We start from the raw sequence: 17,263 nt of genomic DNA on the forward strand, positions 1-17,263 counted from the left end.
TGTTTATTTCCCCATTATACTGCTTATCTAACCTAGTCCCAAATCGTTTTGTCCTGTATAGCCGCAGGACAATGACCATAGGAGTTGGCAAGACGTCACAAACAGATCTGGGATCAGGCTAGTGCTTACCTAGTCATTTGAATGTTGAGCTCACTCTGTTCCCAGTGCTATTAAAAATCTGTCATCCTGCCCCTGAGCAAGGCAGTTAACCTACTGTTCCCCGGATGCTGAAGACATGGATGTCGATTAAGGCAGCCCTCTGCACCTCTAATTCAGAGAGGTTGGGTTAAATGCGGAAGACATATTTCAGTTGAAGGAATTCAATTGTACAACTGACTAGGTATCCCCCTTTCCCTATTCAACACCTTATTGGATAAACCAGAGCAAAGTGTGTCCCAGGGGAAACCTTACTACTGTGGTGCTGTAACACATCTGAGATGATGCTACGTGTTATGCCATGGGGACAGCCAGCTGACAGTCTTGTCATCACAACAGAACAGTGTGGGAAATAAACTTACCCCAGCAATACTGTAAAATGCTGAATTAACAGATTATTTGACCAGAGAGAAGTCCATAAGATTTTGGCAGTGTATTGTGTCTATCCAGTAGGCTAAGTGATGTCAGTATACCACCGGAAGTCAAACTAGAGAGCAATGCAGTGGGTAACATAATTGTGATTTCATGCTGTAAAGACACATGCTGCAAGCAGAGCTCAAAGGGGAAAAGCACTGCCGTAGAATGAGCTGAAAGAGTTTTGATGTTCTACTTCCCACAAACACACAGTCCCATAGAATCCCATAGCTTAGTGATGCTTCCTAGTGGTGGGTTAATGTAACTGACTGTCACACCACACAACATGTGCAGGCTCAAGTCAGTGGGAGGAGGAAATGTCTGAGCAGGGAGGCAGTCACTGTGGCAGACATGTGCGTGGCGGACAGGTGGGGTGGCAGTGCTCAGCCATCGCAACCACATTGCTGCCGGAGACACGTGGGCTCCTGACGCCTGCTCGGCCCAGCCCACAATATGAGTTGATCCAATAAGAATACCTAAAAGGGACCAAACGGCGCCAATATATATGAGCGTTGCGTAAGATGGGACCTATTTTATAAGATTCACGCTGTAACATAATCAGGCCATGGTTGGGGGATAACTACAGTACCAGTCAAAAGTTTGGACACACCTACTCAATCAAGGATTTTTCTTTATGTTTACTGTTTTCTACATTGTAGAATAATAGTGAAGACCTCAACTATGAAATAACACATATAGAATCATGTAGTAACCAAAAAAGTGTAAAACAAATCAAAATATATTTTATATTTGAGATTCTTGAAAGTAGTCACCCTTTGCCTTGATGACAGCTTTGCACACTCTTGGCATTCTCGCAACCAGCTTCATGAGGAAGTCACCTGAAATACATTTCAATTAACAGGTGTGCCTTGTTAAAAATGTATTTGTGGAATTTCTTTCCTTGATGTGTTTGAGCCAATCTCACCAACAATGCTTTGCTCTGTTATGAGTCAAGATGTTGCCAGATTATTTATTGTTTAAGTACTTTATGTATATCAGGGGTATATGAGGTAATGGAAAAGATTAATAACAACTTGATAACTATGATCCAATCCAGTACCATTATTATGTTGACTATCAATAATTTATACTGTATAGGTTTCAAAACTACATCATGTCGACTGAAAAGTACAACTGTATTGATTGTTTTGAATTGTGCTGAGAAATTATGTACCGGCCAGTTAATTTACACAACCAGTTTGCTGACGTGCAAAGATCACCACATCAGTATCAATTGGCCTTTCAACAAATAATGCTCTGTTTTAATCCTGAAATGACATTTTCATAATTTCTACCTCTGCATTTACACCATCATCTTCAGGATCATTGAGATGAACAACTGCCCTCCACTCGCGGTCAAGAATCACCCGTGCGTTTTCCTCAACAGCATCACTTCACCACAGCAGTATTATAATGGACATTTCAACAAAGTTACCTCGGGCCTGGTATTCACAAAACGTCTGATTTTAGAAGTGCTGATCTACGATCAGTTTTGCCTTTTTATATCATAATGAATAAGATAACAGGGGCAGGGTGAGGACCTAATCCTAGATCAGCATTCCTACTCTGAGATGCTTTATGAATACGGTCCCGTATCTCAATATGTTTTAATCTCACTATCCTTCATGTTTCTACTGTTATCAGGATCGTTGAGATGAACAACGGCAGTCCTCCGCTGACCTTCAAGAGGTTCCAGGCCTTAGTGAACAGGCTAGAGCTGCCTATGAAACCCCTGCCCACCATCACACAAGAACAGATGGGCAGTTGTCGGACGAAGATCGCTGATAACCACGACGAACACTACAGTGTCCCCTCTCTGGAAGAGCTTGGTAATCAATTAATCAGTCAATCAATCAGATGTATTTTAATACTCCTTTGATATCAGCAATCACTGCATTTACAGTAACCCAGCATAGACTCCATCCAGACCTTGTAAGAGAATGACATTCAATTATGGATTGTCATTTTGACTTGGGTGTACCATATACACTACCGGTCAAAAGTTTTAGAACACATACTAATTCAAGGGTTTTTCTTTATTTTTTACTACATCCGCATCGAGCTAAAGGCTAGAGCTGCCACTTTCAAGGACAAACCATCAAACAAGCAAAGCGTCAATATAGGATTAGGATTGAATCCTACTACACCGACTCTGACGCTCGTCGGATGTGGCAGGGCTTGAAAATTATTTCGGACAACAAAGGGAAACCCAGCAGCGTGCTGCCCAGTGACGCGAGCCTACCAGACGAGCTAAATGCCTTTTATGCTCGCTTCGAGGCAAGCAACACTGAAGCATGCATGAGAGCACCAGCTGTTCTGGGTGACTGTGTGATTACGCTCTCGGTAGCCGATGTGAGCAAGGCCTTTTAAACAGGTCAACATTCACAAAGCCGCGGGGCCAAACAGATTACCAGGACGTGTACTCAAAGCATGTGCAGACCAACTGTCAAGTGTCTTCACTGACATTTTCAACCTCACCCTGACCGAGTCTGTAATACCTACATGTTTCAAGCAGACCACCATAGTCCCTGTGTCGAAGGAAGCGAAGGTAACCTGCCTAAATAATTACCGCCCCATAGCATTCACGTCGGTAGCCATGAAGTGCTTTGAAAGGCTGGTCATGGCTCACATCTACAGCATCCTCCCAGATACCCTAGACCCACACCAATTCGCATACCGCCCCAACAGATCCACAGATGACGCAATCTCAATTGTACTCCACACTGCCCTTTCCCACCTGGACCAAAGGAACACCTATGTGAGAATGCTATTCATTGACTACAGCTCAGCATTCAACACCATAGTGCCCACAAAGCTTATCACCAAGCTAAGGACCCTGGGACTAAACACCTCCCTTTGCAACTGGATCCTGGACTTCTTGACAGGCCACCCCCAGGTGGTAAGAGTAGGCAACAACACATCTGCCACACTGATCCTTAACACTGGGGCCCCTCAGGGGTGTATACTTAGTCCCCTCCTGTATTCCCTGTTCACCCACGACTGCATTACCAAACACGTCTCCAACACCATCATTAAGTTTGCTGACAACACAACAGTGGTAGGCCTGATCACCGACAATGATGAGATGGCCTATAGGGAGGTGGTCAGAGACCTGGCAGTGTGGTACCAGGACAACAACCTCTCCCTCAATGTGATCAAGATAAAGGAGCTGATCGTGGACTATCGGAAAAGGCGCGCCGAACAGACCCCCATTAACATCGATGGGGTTGTAGTGGAGCCGGTCGAGAGTCAAGTTCCTTGGTGTCCACATCACCAATGAACTGTCATGGTCCAAACACACCAGGACAGTTGTGAAGAGGGCACGACAACACCTTTTCCCCCTCCGGAGACTGAAAAGATTTAGCATGGGTCCCCAGATCCTCAAAGTTCTACAGCTGCACCATCGAGAGAATCCTGACCGGTTGCATCATCGCCTGGTATGGTAACTACTCGGCATCTGCACGTAAGCCGCAACAGAGGGTAGTGTGTATGGCCCAGTACATCACTAGGGCCAAGCTTCCTGCCAGCCAGGACCTATATCCTAGCAGGTGTCAGAGGAAAGCATAAAACATTGTCAAAAACTCCAGTCACCCACGTCATAGACTGTTCTCTCAGAAGATAGCCCTATTTGGTAAAAGACCACGTCCATATTATTGAAAGAACAGCTAAAATAAGCAAAGAGAAACAACAGTCCATCATTACTTTAAGACATAAAGGTCAGTCAATACGGAACATTTAAAGTACTTTGAAAGTTTCTTCAAGTGCAGTCGCAAAAACCATCAAGCACTATGATGAAACTGGCTCTGAAGAGTACTGCCACAGGAATGGACGACCCAGAGTTACCTCTGCTGCAGAGCATAAGTTCATTAGAGTTAACAGCCTCAGAAATTGCAGCCCAAATAAATGCTTCACAGAGTTCAAGTAACAGACACATCTCAACATCAACTGTTCAGAGGAGACTGCGTGAATCAGGCCTTCATGGTCGAATTGCTGCAAGGAAGCAACTACTAAAGGACACCAATAAGAAGAAGAGACTTGCTTAGGCCAAGAAACAAGAGCAATGAACATTAGACCGGTGGAAATTTGTCCTTTTGATCTGGAGACCAAATGTGAGATTCCAACCGCCTTACCTTTGTGAGACTGAGTGTGGGTGAACGAATGATCTCTGCATGTGTATTTTCCCACCGTAAAGCATGGAGGAGGAGGAGGTGTTATGGTGTGGCGGTGCTTTGCTGGTGACACGATCTGTGATTTTATTTAGAATTCAAGGCACACTTAACCAGCATGGCAACCACAGCATTCTGCAATGATACGCCATCCCATGTGGTTTGCGCTTAGTGGGACTATCATTTGTTTTTCAAGTGGACAATGACCCAACACACCTCCCAGGCTTTGTAAGGGCTATTTGACCAAGAAGGAGAGTGGAGGCCTGCATCAGATGACCTGGCCTCCACAATTCCCTGACCTCAACCAAATTGAGATGGTTTGGGATGAGTCGGATCGCAGAGTGAAAGAAAAGCAGCCAACTCAGCATATGTGGGAACTCCTTCAAGACTGTTGGAAAAGCATTCCAGGTGAAGCTGGTTGAGAGAATGCCAAGAGTGTGCAAAGTTGTCATCAAGGCAAAGGGTGGCTACCTTGAAGAATCTCAAATATAAAATGTATTTGAATTGGGTTTTTTAAAGCATTTTTTCTATTGTTACGTGATTCCATATGTGTTATTTCATAGTGTTGATGTCTTCGCTATTATTGTACAATGTAGAAAATAGTCAAAATAAAGAAAAACCCTTGAATGAGTAGGTGTTCTAAAACTTTTGACCGGTAGTGTATATATATTTTTTCACATGTTAAAACAATTGTGTGTTTGTACAGTATAATAGTTCTTGTTGCTAATGTATTTACACCATTGGGTTCTCCAGAACTGTAACATCCTGTTAATCACCATGTACTGTGTGTGAGGCTAAATGTCGTCACAATGCACATGGTAACTGACTGTTCTGTTCTCCAGGATTCAAGACTCAAGGCCTGGACCCTGCGGTGTGGAAGGGAGGGGAGTCTGAAGCACTAGAGAGACTCAACAAACACTTAGACAGAAAAGCCTGGGTAGCTAGCTTTGAGCGAGCCAGGATCAACATGTGTTCGCTCATCGCCAGTCCCACGGGCCTCAGCCCCTATCTACGCTTTGGATGCTTATCATGTCGAGTCTTCTACTACAACCTGAGGGAACTCTACATGAAGGTACCGAGACCTTTGATCACCACAATAGAGATCTTTCTTTTTTTTAACAAAAATACTTGTTGCTGTTTGGAATGGGATAAAGAAGCTGTTTGATCATGTAATTGTAAAATAACATTTTGTTTCTGCGTGCTCTGTGGTATAGGCTGGGTTACAGTAAAGCACAACTGCTGATGTAAGAAGTGATTTTGATAGGTATTTCTCTATCCATCCCTCCCACTCAGTTGCGGAAGAATTGCAGTCCCCCGCTCTCTTTATTCGGCCAGCTCCTGTGGAGAGAATTCTTCTATGCAGCGGGAACCAACAACCCTAACTTCGACCGGATGGAGGGCAACCCCATCTGTGTTCAGATCCCCTGGGACCATAACCCTGAGGCCCTGGCCAAGTGGGCAGAGGGGAGCACAGGCTTCCCCTGGATAGACGCTATCATGACCCAGCTGAGGCAGGAGGGCTGGATCCACCACCTGGCCAGACACGCTGTGGCCTGCTTCCTGACTCGGGGAGACCTGTGGATAAGCTGGGAGAGTGGCATGAGGGTAGGTTAGATTCCCTTCCCTCTCCAGTCGTTTTACGTTAACTTTTTCTCGATTAATCTTTCCTCATTTGCTCGCGTCTTCAGTCCCTTTCCTTCTCAAATGCATTGGAGGATAAGATCAAAGGTCTCCACTCTGACCTTCTCCTGCAATGGGCTTTGAGAGGGCATGCAAGGAATCAAAGAAAGTAATTGAGAAAGAACCAGTGTCGCCCAACATGCACGACCATACCACAACAAGGGTTGTGGAGAAGCTTTAGTATTTTAGGAGGACATGTAGCAGTAGTAACCTATAGAGCTTGTCATCAGCGTTGGTAGATCTGGGCAGGGGTGTCCAACCCTGTTCCTGGAGAGCTACCTTCCTGTATGTTTTCGCTCCAACCCCAGTTGTAACTAACCTGGTTCAGCTTATCAACCAGCTAATTATTAGAATCAGGTGTGCTAGATTAGGATTGGAGTGAACCTACAGGATGGTAGCTCTCCAGGAACAGGGTTGGAGAGCCCTGGCGTAGGTAGTTCTGGGATTCATTTTTTTATGTATTTTAACCGTAATTTAACTAGGCAAGTAAGTTAAGAACAAATTCTTATTTTCAATGACGGCCTAGGAACAGTGGGTTAATTGCCTTGTTCAGGGGCAGAACAATATTTACCTTGTCAGCTCGGGGATTCAATCTTGCAACCTTTCGATTACTAGTCCAACTCTCTAACCACTAGGCAATCTGCCAGGCTGTGGATAAGCCACAGCCTGTCAGTGTCTTATCATGTAACGCTGGGGCTTTTCTCTAGTCCTTTATCAAGGTGTTAGAGCTTTTACTGAATACAGAATGTCAACACACACACAGTGTTTACTTTACCTTAGTACTTCCATAAAGCAGGCCAATAACAGAAATACATGGACATTTACACACACAAAAGCATTGGGGGTTTACATTGACAAGGAAAGCGTGGGTATTTACTGTATATACAAAGCATCAAGACGTACGTGAGACAGTAGTGGTGCCGCTTCACTGGTATCTAACTGTATTCTGTGCTGGTTGGTTCTGCCTGTCAGGTGTTTGAGGAGCTGCTCCTGGATGCAGACTGGAGTGTGAACGCAGGCAGCTGGATGTGGCTCTCCTGCAGTGCCTTCTTCCAGCAGTTCTTCCACTGTTACTGCCCTGTGGGCTTCGGAAGGAGGACAGACCCCAGCGGAGACTACATCAGGTACACACACACACTACATCTCACACACACACTACGTCTCACACACACACACATTACATCAGGTACACACACTAACCTGTGGGCTTTGGACAGAGGACAGTGATTGGTCCGTGATTACCACGTTGTTTGTGCTTTGGCTGAATAATTAAACTCTATTGATCCATAGAGGCTCATACAGGCACAATAAAGACATGGCATATATCGGAACACATTGATATGAGCACTAATGGCTGACGGCAGGATTGAGCGTCAGAACCAGTGCTGGTTGTGGGTCTGGCTGTGCACCCAGGACTGGAACCTGGTCAGCCGGTGGTTCCTGGACAGTGCCGGGCATTGGATTCAGGGCTGGGTCTGGCGATGGGCCCAGGTCAAGCATATCTGCAAGGGCAGCAGATGTAGTAGGTGTTAATGTTTTAAGTGTATATTATATAAGAAAAAGCGAACTCTTGCGGTGGTATTATCGCTCAAGGGAAGAGCGAGAGATACAGCACTGGAAATATACGTTGAGGATTTGAACAAGGAAAACGGAATGGGAACTTTGATCTAAGCATTTGCCCATCACAAATCCACTGGACAGGCGTGGAAGGAGATCAGAATGCAGTATTTGTGTAAGCACTTACCTTTGGGTTAAAGACTGTCCTCGTAAAACATGAACAAGTTAAACTAACAGAGGAACATGTAAACACAGAGAGAGAGCCAATCTGATACTGAGATCTTTCTAGTTGAATCCTTAGGATCTGCTGTGATTGATACTGCATGTACACGCACAGTGTGTGGTGCAACATGTCTTGATAGTTATGTCAGTGAATTAAATATAAAATAAGTACAACATATGATTGACACAACAAGCAACAGATATTTCACATTTGGAGATGGGAGAGTCGTCCATTCTACCAAGAGAGTTAAGATACCAGCAAACATTGGTCAGACTAAGAGTCACATTGAAACAGAGGTGGTCCCTACAGATATCCCCTTACTATTAAGCAAAGCTTCCCTCAAGAAGGCAGGGGCTGTACTAGACAACAAAAAAAATCCATGGCAGTGATGTTTTAAACAACCAGTGACCCTTGAACTTACTACCTCAGGCCACTATTGTTTAAACATTTTAGACAAAGACATCACACAGTCCATGTAAAAATTTGATTCTGACTGACACAGAGCACATTAAGATTCTGAACACAGCGAGAGGAAGAGAGGAAAAACTCAAAGTATTGTTAACTTCACAAACAGTTTGGTCATGCTACAGTTGACAGACTTCAGAAATGACTCAGCAGTTCTGGGAATAATGACGATGAGTATTTCCATTCTACGGCAGATGGTTAATAGTTGTGAGACATGTCAGAAATACAGCAAACCTAAGCCCAGACCAGCTGTTGGTTTGCCACTGGCGTACAAGTACAATGAAACAGTGGCTGTAGATCTACATGAGTTAGGACTAAGTGTGTGGTACCTTCACATAATCCACCACTTCACACGCTTCAGCGCTGGAAGCACTGTGAATACAAAGAAACCCAGTGACATCGTCAAGCACTTCATTCCTTCCTGGTTAAGTGTGAATGGCCCGCCCCAGAAATTGTACAGTGACGATGGAAAATAATTCAATAATAATGAAATAAGAGAAATGGCAGAGAAATTCAACATGGACGTAAAGACAACTGCTTCATACAGTCCATGGAGCAATGGACTTCTGGAGAGACACAATCAAACACTGAAAGTGAAGCAAGACAATGGATGTGACTGAAACAGCCCTAGATTGGGCTTTGATGGCAAAAAACTCAATGCACAATGTTCATAGTTACAGCCCATAGCAACTATTGTTGGGGCAGAACCCTAATCTTCCCTCTGTACTGGTTGACAAGTCACCAGCACTAGAAGGGACCAGTGTGAGTGCATGGGTGGGACAGCACCTTTCAGCACGACATGCAGCGAGAAAAGCGTTCACTGAAGCAGTGTTCAGAGAGAATTCTCAGGGCTCTGCGTAAACAACCCACCGATGAGATGTACGAGACTGGAAACAAAGTGTAATACAAACGAGTTGACTGTCAAGAGTGGAAAGGACCGGGAGTAGTCATTGGCCAAGATGGTGTGGTGATATTTGTGAGGCACAGAGGCACCATTGTCAGGGTCCGTCACTCAGGACGGCAGACAGTAAATTATCAACAAGATGGAGGGGCTGTTGCTGAGAATCGGCCGCCTCCTACTGAAAATGGCAAAGGGCACATTAACAGACACAAACCTACCAAACAATTTTTTACATTTATTTATCTAGGCAAATCAGTTAAGAACACATGTTTATTTACAATGACGGCCTACCCCGGCCTCCCCTAACCCAGAAAACACTGGGCCACTTGTGCATCGCCCTGTGGGACTCCAGATCACGTCCAGGTGTGATACAGCCCGGGATCAAACCAGAGTCTGCAGTGACTCCTCTAGCACTGAGATGCAGTGCCTTAGACCGCTGCGCCAGTAAGGCGCGACTTTGTCACACAACCCATTCTGTAATGGAGAACTTATATAATAACTTGGGACATTTAATTATTTTGTTGATGTTTTATTGGTCTTTAAAGAATAGTGGGAGATTATTAAGTTCATGTTTTAAGTATTCCTATATTTCTGTTATTGCTGTGCTATCACTCTGTTATTAGTACGCCTGTGCAGGAGTCTCACTGCAGATGGACCTGGCCTGAGTGTGATGGCGACTGTGTACTGTGGAAATACGGGGAAGTAAATGTTGTTACACTGGTCATTTTGTGTTAACAGTAGAGACCTGAACCGGAGTTGAGTCCGGTGATAGCTGGTCCAGGTGACACTCTGGCTGGGGTTTCTGTTGGGGTGCCAGCTCAGGCACCGGTGGCAGGCGGAGGTGGAGCATGCCAGAGTGCTGGCAGCTGCTGGTCAGGCTTCAGCACTGGCAACAGCTCGTCGGGCTCCGGTGCTGCTCGTGGTGTCACCGGCTGGAGTGTGGAATGGAGCTTGGCCGGATGCTGAAACGGCTTGAGCCTCTGTGGCAGTCGCTGGTCTGGCTGCACCACTGGCGTCGGGTTGGCTGGCCGGAGCGCGTTGGACTGCAAGACTGGGTGCAGCTCTGGCAAATGCTCGGCTGGCTCTAGAGCTGGAGCCGTGGAGGCTGGGTTGGTTCCGACTGCTGGGCACGAACCGGACTCAGGACTGTTGCTGCAGGTCTTCAGAGCCTGTGTAGTGCCATTGTCTCCCTGAAGTAGTTCTGGTATTCTACCAACTGGCGTCTGACCCGCTCCTTCCTGTTGGGGAACAGGTAAAACCTCTCCATGGCCCCAGTCTGCTGGACTTCCCAGTCCTCCTCTTGCCAGCGTGTGTGCCTCGTCTGTAGCATGGCATGCTGCATGAACTGCATCCTGTTTCTACTGGTCATGTCCCAGCCAATTGCACCCATCCGGCTCGAAAGACCAGTTTGTGGTGCTCTTTTTCAAGTACAAAATACATCAATCAATAGAATAAACAACCAATGGAATCAATTGAATAAACTACATAGAGATCATATGAATCAGTTCTATATGTAATTCAATGGCATAAATAATAACAATGAATGTCTCAAACATCTGTGATTGTCTACCTTCTAGGCGCTACATTCCTAAGTTGAAGGACTATCCCAACCGATACATCTATGAGCCGTGGAGAGCCCCAGAGTCTGTCCAGAAGGCAGCCAACTGCATCGTGGGAGTAGACTACCCCAAGCCCATGATCAACCACACAGAGGGCAGCAGGCTCAACATAGAGAGAATGAAGCAGGTCTACCAGCAACTCTCCCACTACAGAGGCCTCAGTGAGTCTTTAACTTTTATATTATTTAACCTTGATTTATACAGGGGAATAAGTTAAGAACATAGTTATTTACAACAAAAACCTAGGATCAAGATCTGAAGACAGCAGCGATAGAAAAAGTCCACCTCACCCGTCCTCATTAAAGGCCCCATGTGGCCGAGACATCTGATGTTGGTTACAGTAGTCGTGTTCAGTGGGGAGAGTTTTTGTCCAATAACGCCACAGATTTTTGTTCTCCGTTGCGGACCGTTTCGCTGTGGTTTTCCCTATTGAACACGAGTCACAACCATGGTTTGGTTTCTTTTCATATAGTCTGAAAGGGGCTCTCTCGTCTGAAACCACATTCTGGTTCTCTCACAGTTCCTGCTGAGAACTGCAGCAATTTGCCTCTTATGGGTCGTCGTTTCATGGCCCCCAGCTCCACCAAACTCCTTGTGTCATTTCTCTAAGAGCTGTTATGTTGGACTCTGATGGACAATCTGAATGGTTCCTATTGCCAACAACGCACTCCTGTCGAGCTGCTGTTGTCTGTCCATTCTGTCATCTCACTGATCATGTAATAGAAGCATTATGGTTACAACGGAAGTACCGTACATCCATGTTATCCCCGTTGCAGGGACTAGATAGCTGTATGTATGCAGGTCAGGGGCAGGCACTTCATGTTTTAACCAACCTGGAAGACAAGGTGTGCTAAATTGAGCCAATCATTGAACTGATCAATTAGCTTAGTAGGTCAGTGTGGTGCCTTGCTGGGACAATATCCTGCAATCCCTGCGTCACTCGAGGAACAGGGTCGTCTACCACAGATGTAGGTATTGTACTGCAGTAGATGACTGATGTTGTTGACTGCTGTCTTATGGATGGGGCTGTCTGAGTTCTAACAGCACAGAATAGCATCCTGTTTCATGAAGCACAGCTCCTGGTTTATTCTATGGCTCTAGAGAGCCTCCTAGTGGTAAAAAAAAATGTGTTTTTCAGTTTACATTGGATGACTTTCCCTTGTGTTTTCATGCTGCGTTGGTCCTTATGTAGGCTTTTTCCAGTCAGTGTTGCCATGGTAACATTGCCGTTACGTCGGTCTGTGTGTGTCTGTCAGGTCTCCTGGCATCTGTGCCCACCATTCAGGAAGAGGCGGAGCCTCCCCCGACAGACGACTCTCAGGCCAGTAGCAGCACCTGTGGTATGTTTGGAGGTGTAGTTCTTGTTTTGTAGTCTTTTTAAAATGTTTATTCATCCTTTAATTAACCAGGGAAGTCCTGGTCAAGAAAGCAGCATTTTTCACGTTTTAGTTGCTGCTTAGTTGGGTCAATAAAAAAACAAGCAAATGATTTTGGAATTGAATCACTTGAAGCTTCCAACACATTGGCTTTTCGTTTCTGAAAGTTTGAATGCATCAGCTAGACAAGGAAATGTATATAACAGAAAGTGAATGATTAAATGTACAGGAATAGACATTACTAATCTAAACTCTACTGAATGCAGAGTCACCCCCGCACACTTCGTCTGCCCAGTCCAACACTCTGAAGAGAGGCAGGCCTTCCGAACCACAAAGCACCCAGACGTGCACCCACACAAAACACCAGCACACCAGCACTGCCAAAGGAGACCAGGAGCGGCAACAGGAGCAATGGGAGGAACAGTCAGAGCATCAGCCAGTGGATCTGCAGTGACACACGGTAATTAGCTAAACTATCTGAAGACACTGGCTTGTTCTTGTAATTCTTTTTTTAAATGATGAGATTTATTTTTTCAGAAGTCATCTCATAAAGTAAAATCAAATCATTCAATGCTCTTTTTTTGTCCTGTTTGTAAAAAGTTAGACGCACCCCAGCTATTTTGGAACTTTTCCTTTTGGAAAACAAAATGTTTTTTTATACGGTAATGTACACACTCTTAAGGGTAAAACAACAATATTTTGAGCAAAATATAATTTTTGGGAGATAACTGAAAACTTCAAGGAGTTGATCTGATGTGAGGTCATCGGCCTCCCCGCTTGCTTCAGGAACACTAGAGGTGCAATAGTGAACAAAAGAGGAAAGGTCCACCCCTCACTTGTGCTGTGTCATGAGGATACCTGGACCACTTATTAGGGATGTGACAAATGGAAAAAATAGCACTGTTTAAACTGACCTTTTTAATGATTTATTTTTACTGTTAACGACGATGACGTGGTGCAGTCTCCCAGTGTTGACTCCCCGTTGAGTGTCAAGATTTGATTCTGCAATAAATCAACTCCTAATATATATAATATTTTTTGGAAGGGAGGAGACAGATTTTTTTTGCCTTACTTCTGAGAACACAAACACTTGCATCTTTCATAGCGTGCTATTGAGGGACAGAGAGGGGAGGGGCACGGTATAGGTAGGTCGGCCATCAGGCAGACAGTCAGAACCATGCACTAGGCCCATCTATCGGCAGTTTAAAGCTGTATCTCGAAATTGAATGCAGTATCCCACAATGTCTTGGCTTGCAATGTCTCGCAACTTCAGCAAAGCAGGGCCTGTCATCAATGAATAGGCTAGGATATTGAGATGCGTGAGATGCAACACTTTGCTCTCTCACAGTCACACACAGTATCTGCACGGGTTCGCTGCGTGCTTCAACACTCTTAGTTGTTGTGGAAATTTACCCATTATGCTGTTTACTTTCTGCATCTACGTCACACCTCTACCACCTATTGAGATGAGCTGCATCCTGTCCACTGGTGAATTAATGAGGTGAAAGGAGACTGGAGTGTGTCTTTAACTGAAGCTTTGGTTTGTTGCCTGTGTCTTTAGGATCTTGCCATGTGGGATGGTGTATGACAGAAGGACATGGCAGAAGACTTCTGATGTCCTGCGCTCACCCCTATCCTTGTGGCAAGACTAGTCACTTACATATATGCATACATACATACACACACACACACAGCGTTTTACAAACCATAACCACTTTATAAAATCTAAGAATAACAGCAACTCCAGATCAGTGTTAAAAACAGTACCATACTGGCTAATAATGTATGTGTATACAGCAAGGTTACAATGAGTTTGTTATAAGAAGGTTAGTGCTTACACCTTTCAGCTTTCCTAATCTAGCATTTAAAAAATTCAAAACATTTACCCCAACATTTTATTAGTAAGACTGCAATAGACCCTCAAAGATACTAACCTTAGAGTTAAGAACTCACCGGGCAATCTCAACCTGGGGAAAATGTTTTAAATCTCCAAAAACTAAACACATAATAACAAAACACATGTATGTAAATACGCAGGTCATGTGGTCTATAAAGATTTGATAGGATTTTTATGTGCATTTCAAAGATGTTGATATGTGTTGTGAACAACCACCATTCTCAACATGTTCGTGTCTCTGGTTCCACTGTCCATATATCTGTTTGCTATTTTGCTGTATGTTATTTTGACTTCTATCACAATGACATGATTGGTCTGTAAACTAATATTTTGCCTGTGGCAGAGAATATATATTATCAATCAGTGAAATAACCAAAAAATTGTTGGTGCCCTTCATTAAAACTATAGAGAATCACATTCTATCAAACCTTACTGGAATTGAACGTCACCCAGCTGTTTCTACCCATCATGGGTAGTGAGGCTGCGGCCACACACGGATGAAAAATGCATATGCATTCGTCACTGTCCGTTCACCTCATTTAAACTTCTCACCTAAGTTGCTTATGTAAAAAAAATGTACGGACAAAACTGCTCATAGACATTTCTCATTTCTGTAGCACATCAACCTACAGAAAATCCTTTTGGCTCAATATGTTTTAGATTTTCAGACTTCAACACTACAACACTACAGTTAATGATAATGCTGTCTACTAATACAATAATGACTTGTTTCAATTAAATACCATATGTGTAAAGGATGTATATTAGTTCCCGCTATATTCTGTGTTTATCAGCCTTGTGTATCTCTTTCTTTCTTTTTTATATATGATGGTTAAAAATATCTTTGTCAAAACAAACATGACTTTCCCTAAAACCTTGGTAGCGTTAAGATCATTTTAAGTCCCTTGGTAGGCAATTTGAGGAACAATGATCTTGGTGCTACACACATTTTGGGAAACTCTCCCCAGTGTTGTGGAACTACGCAGAAGGGGAATGAGTTGAGTAGGAAATACTAACCGAGTCAAACTCCATTTATATTTTCCATTAACACAGTCACCGTCTTCTAATCGTTTGTCAGTCACCAAATATTGTACATCCCAAGAAAAAGTGTACGTTCACTATAATTTAAGTTGCCATGATGATGAGCTTTTGTTGAATAGTTTTATTTATTTGTTTTGAATTGTACAAAGGAGTTTATTTTCATTAAAGCGCTGATAGAATTGTGACCCATTGTTTTATGGACCTTACTATCACATTCTGGAATTGACTATTGTAATGATGACAATAACTGTAGAAGATATAGTTTGTAATAAATGTCATTGCGTTGTATATTTACTGATAGATGGATACAGCCCTTTTTCTTGAGGTTATGTCATTTAGCCACTGGAGGGCCACATACAGTAGGTTGACACAGGAATATACTGGAGGTTAGGTATCTGGTAGACAGGATCGTATTGAATCTAAGGTCTAGGACTGAGAACTATTGTCGGCTGATCATATCTATTAATTGATGCAACAAATAAAAATTCACTCCAACAACCTTTAATTGTCTTGTGAAAATAGGATTGACTTACCGATATGTAATGACTTATATTGATTAATCAACAATCAATGAACACGTTTAAGGCCTGAGGTTTGTTTATTTAAGGGCTCAGATCAGTTACATTTACATTTAAGTCATTTAGCAGACGCTCTTATCCAGAGCGACTTACAAATTGGTGCATTCACCTTATGATATCCAGTGGAACAACCACTTTACAATAGTGCATCTAACTCTTTTAAGGGGGGGGGGGGTTAGAAGGATTACTTTATCAGTTATAGCTATAGAGGTTAATGATGTCTTACTGTGCAGGCCAGTTGTAGTCTGTGAGGAGGAGGAGGTTTAACAGTGCTTTGTTGACCAGCAGTAACACTGACGTGATCTCCTCAGAGATCACATCTAATGGCCAGAGTCCTCTCTCTTTCTTTGTCTCCTGATATCCACTCTGATAGAAACAAATGCCTGTATGGTTGTGTAACATCCTCTTACAGTGAACAGTAGAAGAGACATGGATGCGGGACAAACGAGCTAAAGGCTGTCTTTTAAGTACCATTTTGATATCTGGTAAAGACTTGTCCCAGTGAAACTGAAATTTGAGCTTCCATGTACAGTATAATTATCCTGATCTGTAACTTGATAAACTAAAGACCGAGGGTATTGTTAGGATGGATGAACACAGGTCCAGTTTAATTTACATGGTACAACAGTAAAGTAAATGTCACACTTTCATAGTGGGATTTTACCCGCTGTTTCTGGTGAGGTTCAATGCTTGAGTTGATAGGAGTTAGTGTAAGTGTATTCACTTTATAGGAGCTGTATTTTACAAGCCCTGCATGTGTTAGTGGCTAGCCAGTGTTGTAGTGTGTGTACATGTCATGACTTGTCCATAGGGACAGCAAATCACATTCTTTTAAACATGATAGACTAGACGTATGTAAGCTGAAAATGATCTCTGCTGCACCGTTACACATATCACAGTTTGTTCAGGGCATGAACCATACTACACAACAACACAGTGGAAGCCATGATGTTCTAAGGGCCAGGGACCTTCCATGTCCTCCCTCCTCAGATCAAGATGATGAGAAGAAGACTCTTTCAGCAGCAGCTCCATTGATCCTGGCAGTCACCACTTCTCTTCCTTTAGCCTGCCCCGGTCACCACTTCCCTTCCTTTAGCCTGCCCCGGTCACCACTTCCCTTCCTTTAGCCTGCCCCGGTCACCACTTCCCTTCCTTTAGCCTGCCCCGGTCACCACTTCCCTTCCTTTAGC

The 17,263-nt window shown here is 43.8% G+C and overlaps 1 protein-coding gene across 3 annotated transcripts in view; it reads left to right on the plus strand.

The window, feature by feature from the left end:
* Window positions 1-15,995, plus strand: part of cry2 (cryptochrome circadian regulator 2) — a 33,975-nt gene extending 17,980 nt beyond the window's left edge. For 2 of the 3 annotated variants that reach the window (XM_071416025.1, XM_071416028.1), the window contains exons 4-12: window positions 1,892-1,939; window positions 2,215-2,399; window positions 5,579-5,808; window positions 6,030-6,341; window positions 7,389-7,540; window positions 11,140-11,342; window positions 12,438-12,521; window positions 12,824-13,017; window positions 14,119-15,995. In XM_071416025.1, coding sequence (XP_071272126.1) covers window positions 1,892-1,939; window positions 2,215-2,399; window positions 5,579-5,808; window positions 6,030-6,341; window positions 7,389-7,540; window positions 11,140-11,342; window positions 12,438-12,521; window positions 12,824-13,011 — 1,402 coding nt within the window. In that variant the 3' untranslated portion in view covers window positions 13,012-13,017; window positions 14,119-15,995. The remainder of the gene's footprint in view (window positions 1-1,891; window positions 1,940-2,214; window positions 2,400-5,578; window positions 5,809-6,029; window positions 6,342-7,388; window positions 7,541-11,139; window positions 11,343-12,437; window positions 12,522-12,823; window positions 13,018-14,118) is intronic. The other variant, XM_071416027.1, reaches the window with a different exon arrangement.
* Window positions 15,996-17,263: the final 1,268 nt, after the last annotated feature.

The sequence above is a fragment of the Salvelinus alpinus genome, chromosome 9 (genome assembly GCF_045679555.1).
Source record: "Salvelinus alpinus chromosome 9, SLU_Salpinus.1, whole genome shotgun sequence".
NCBI lineage: Eukaryota > Metazoa > Chordata > Actinopteri > Salmoniformes > Salmonidae > Salvelinus > Salvelinus alpinus.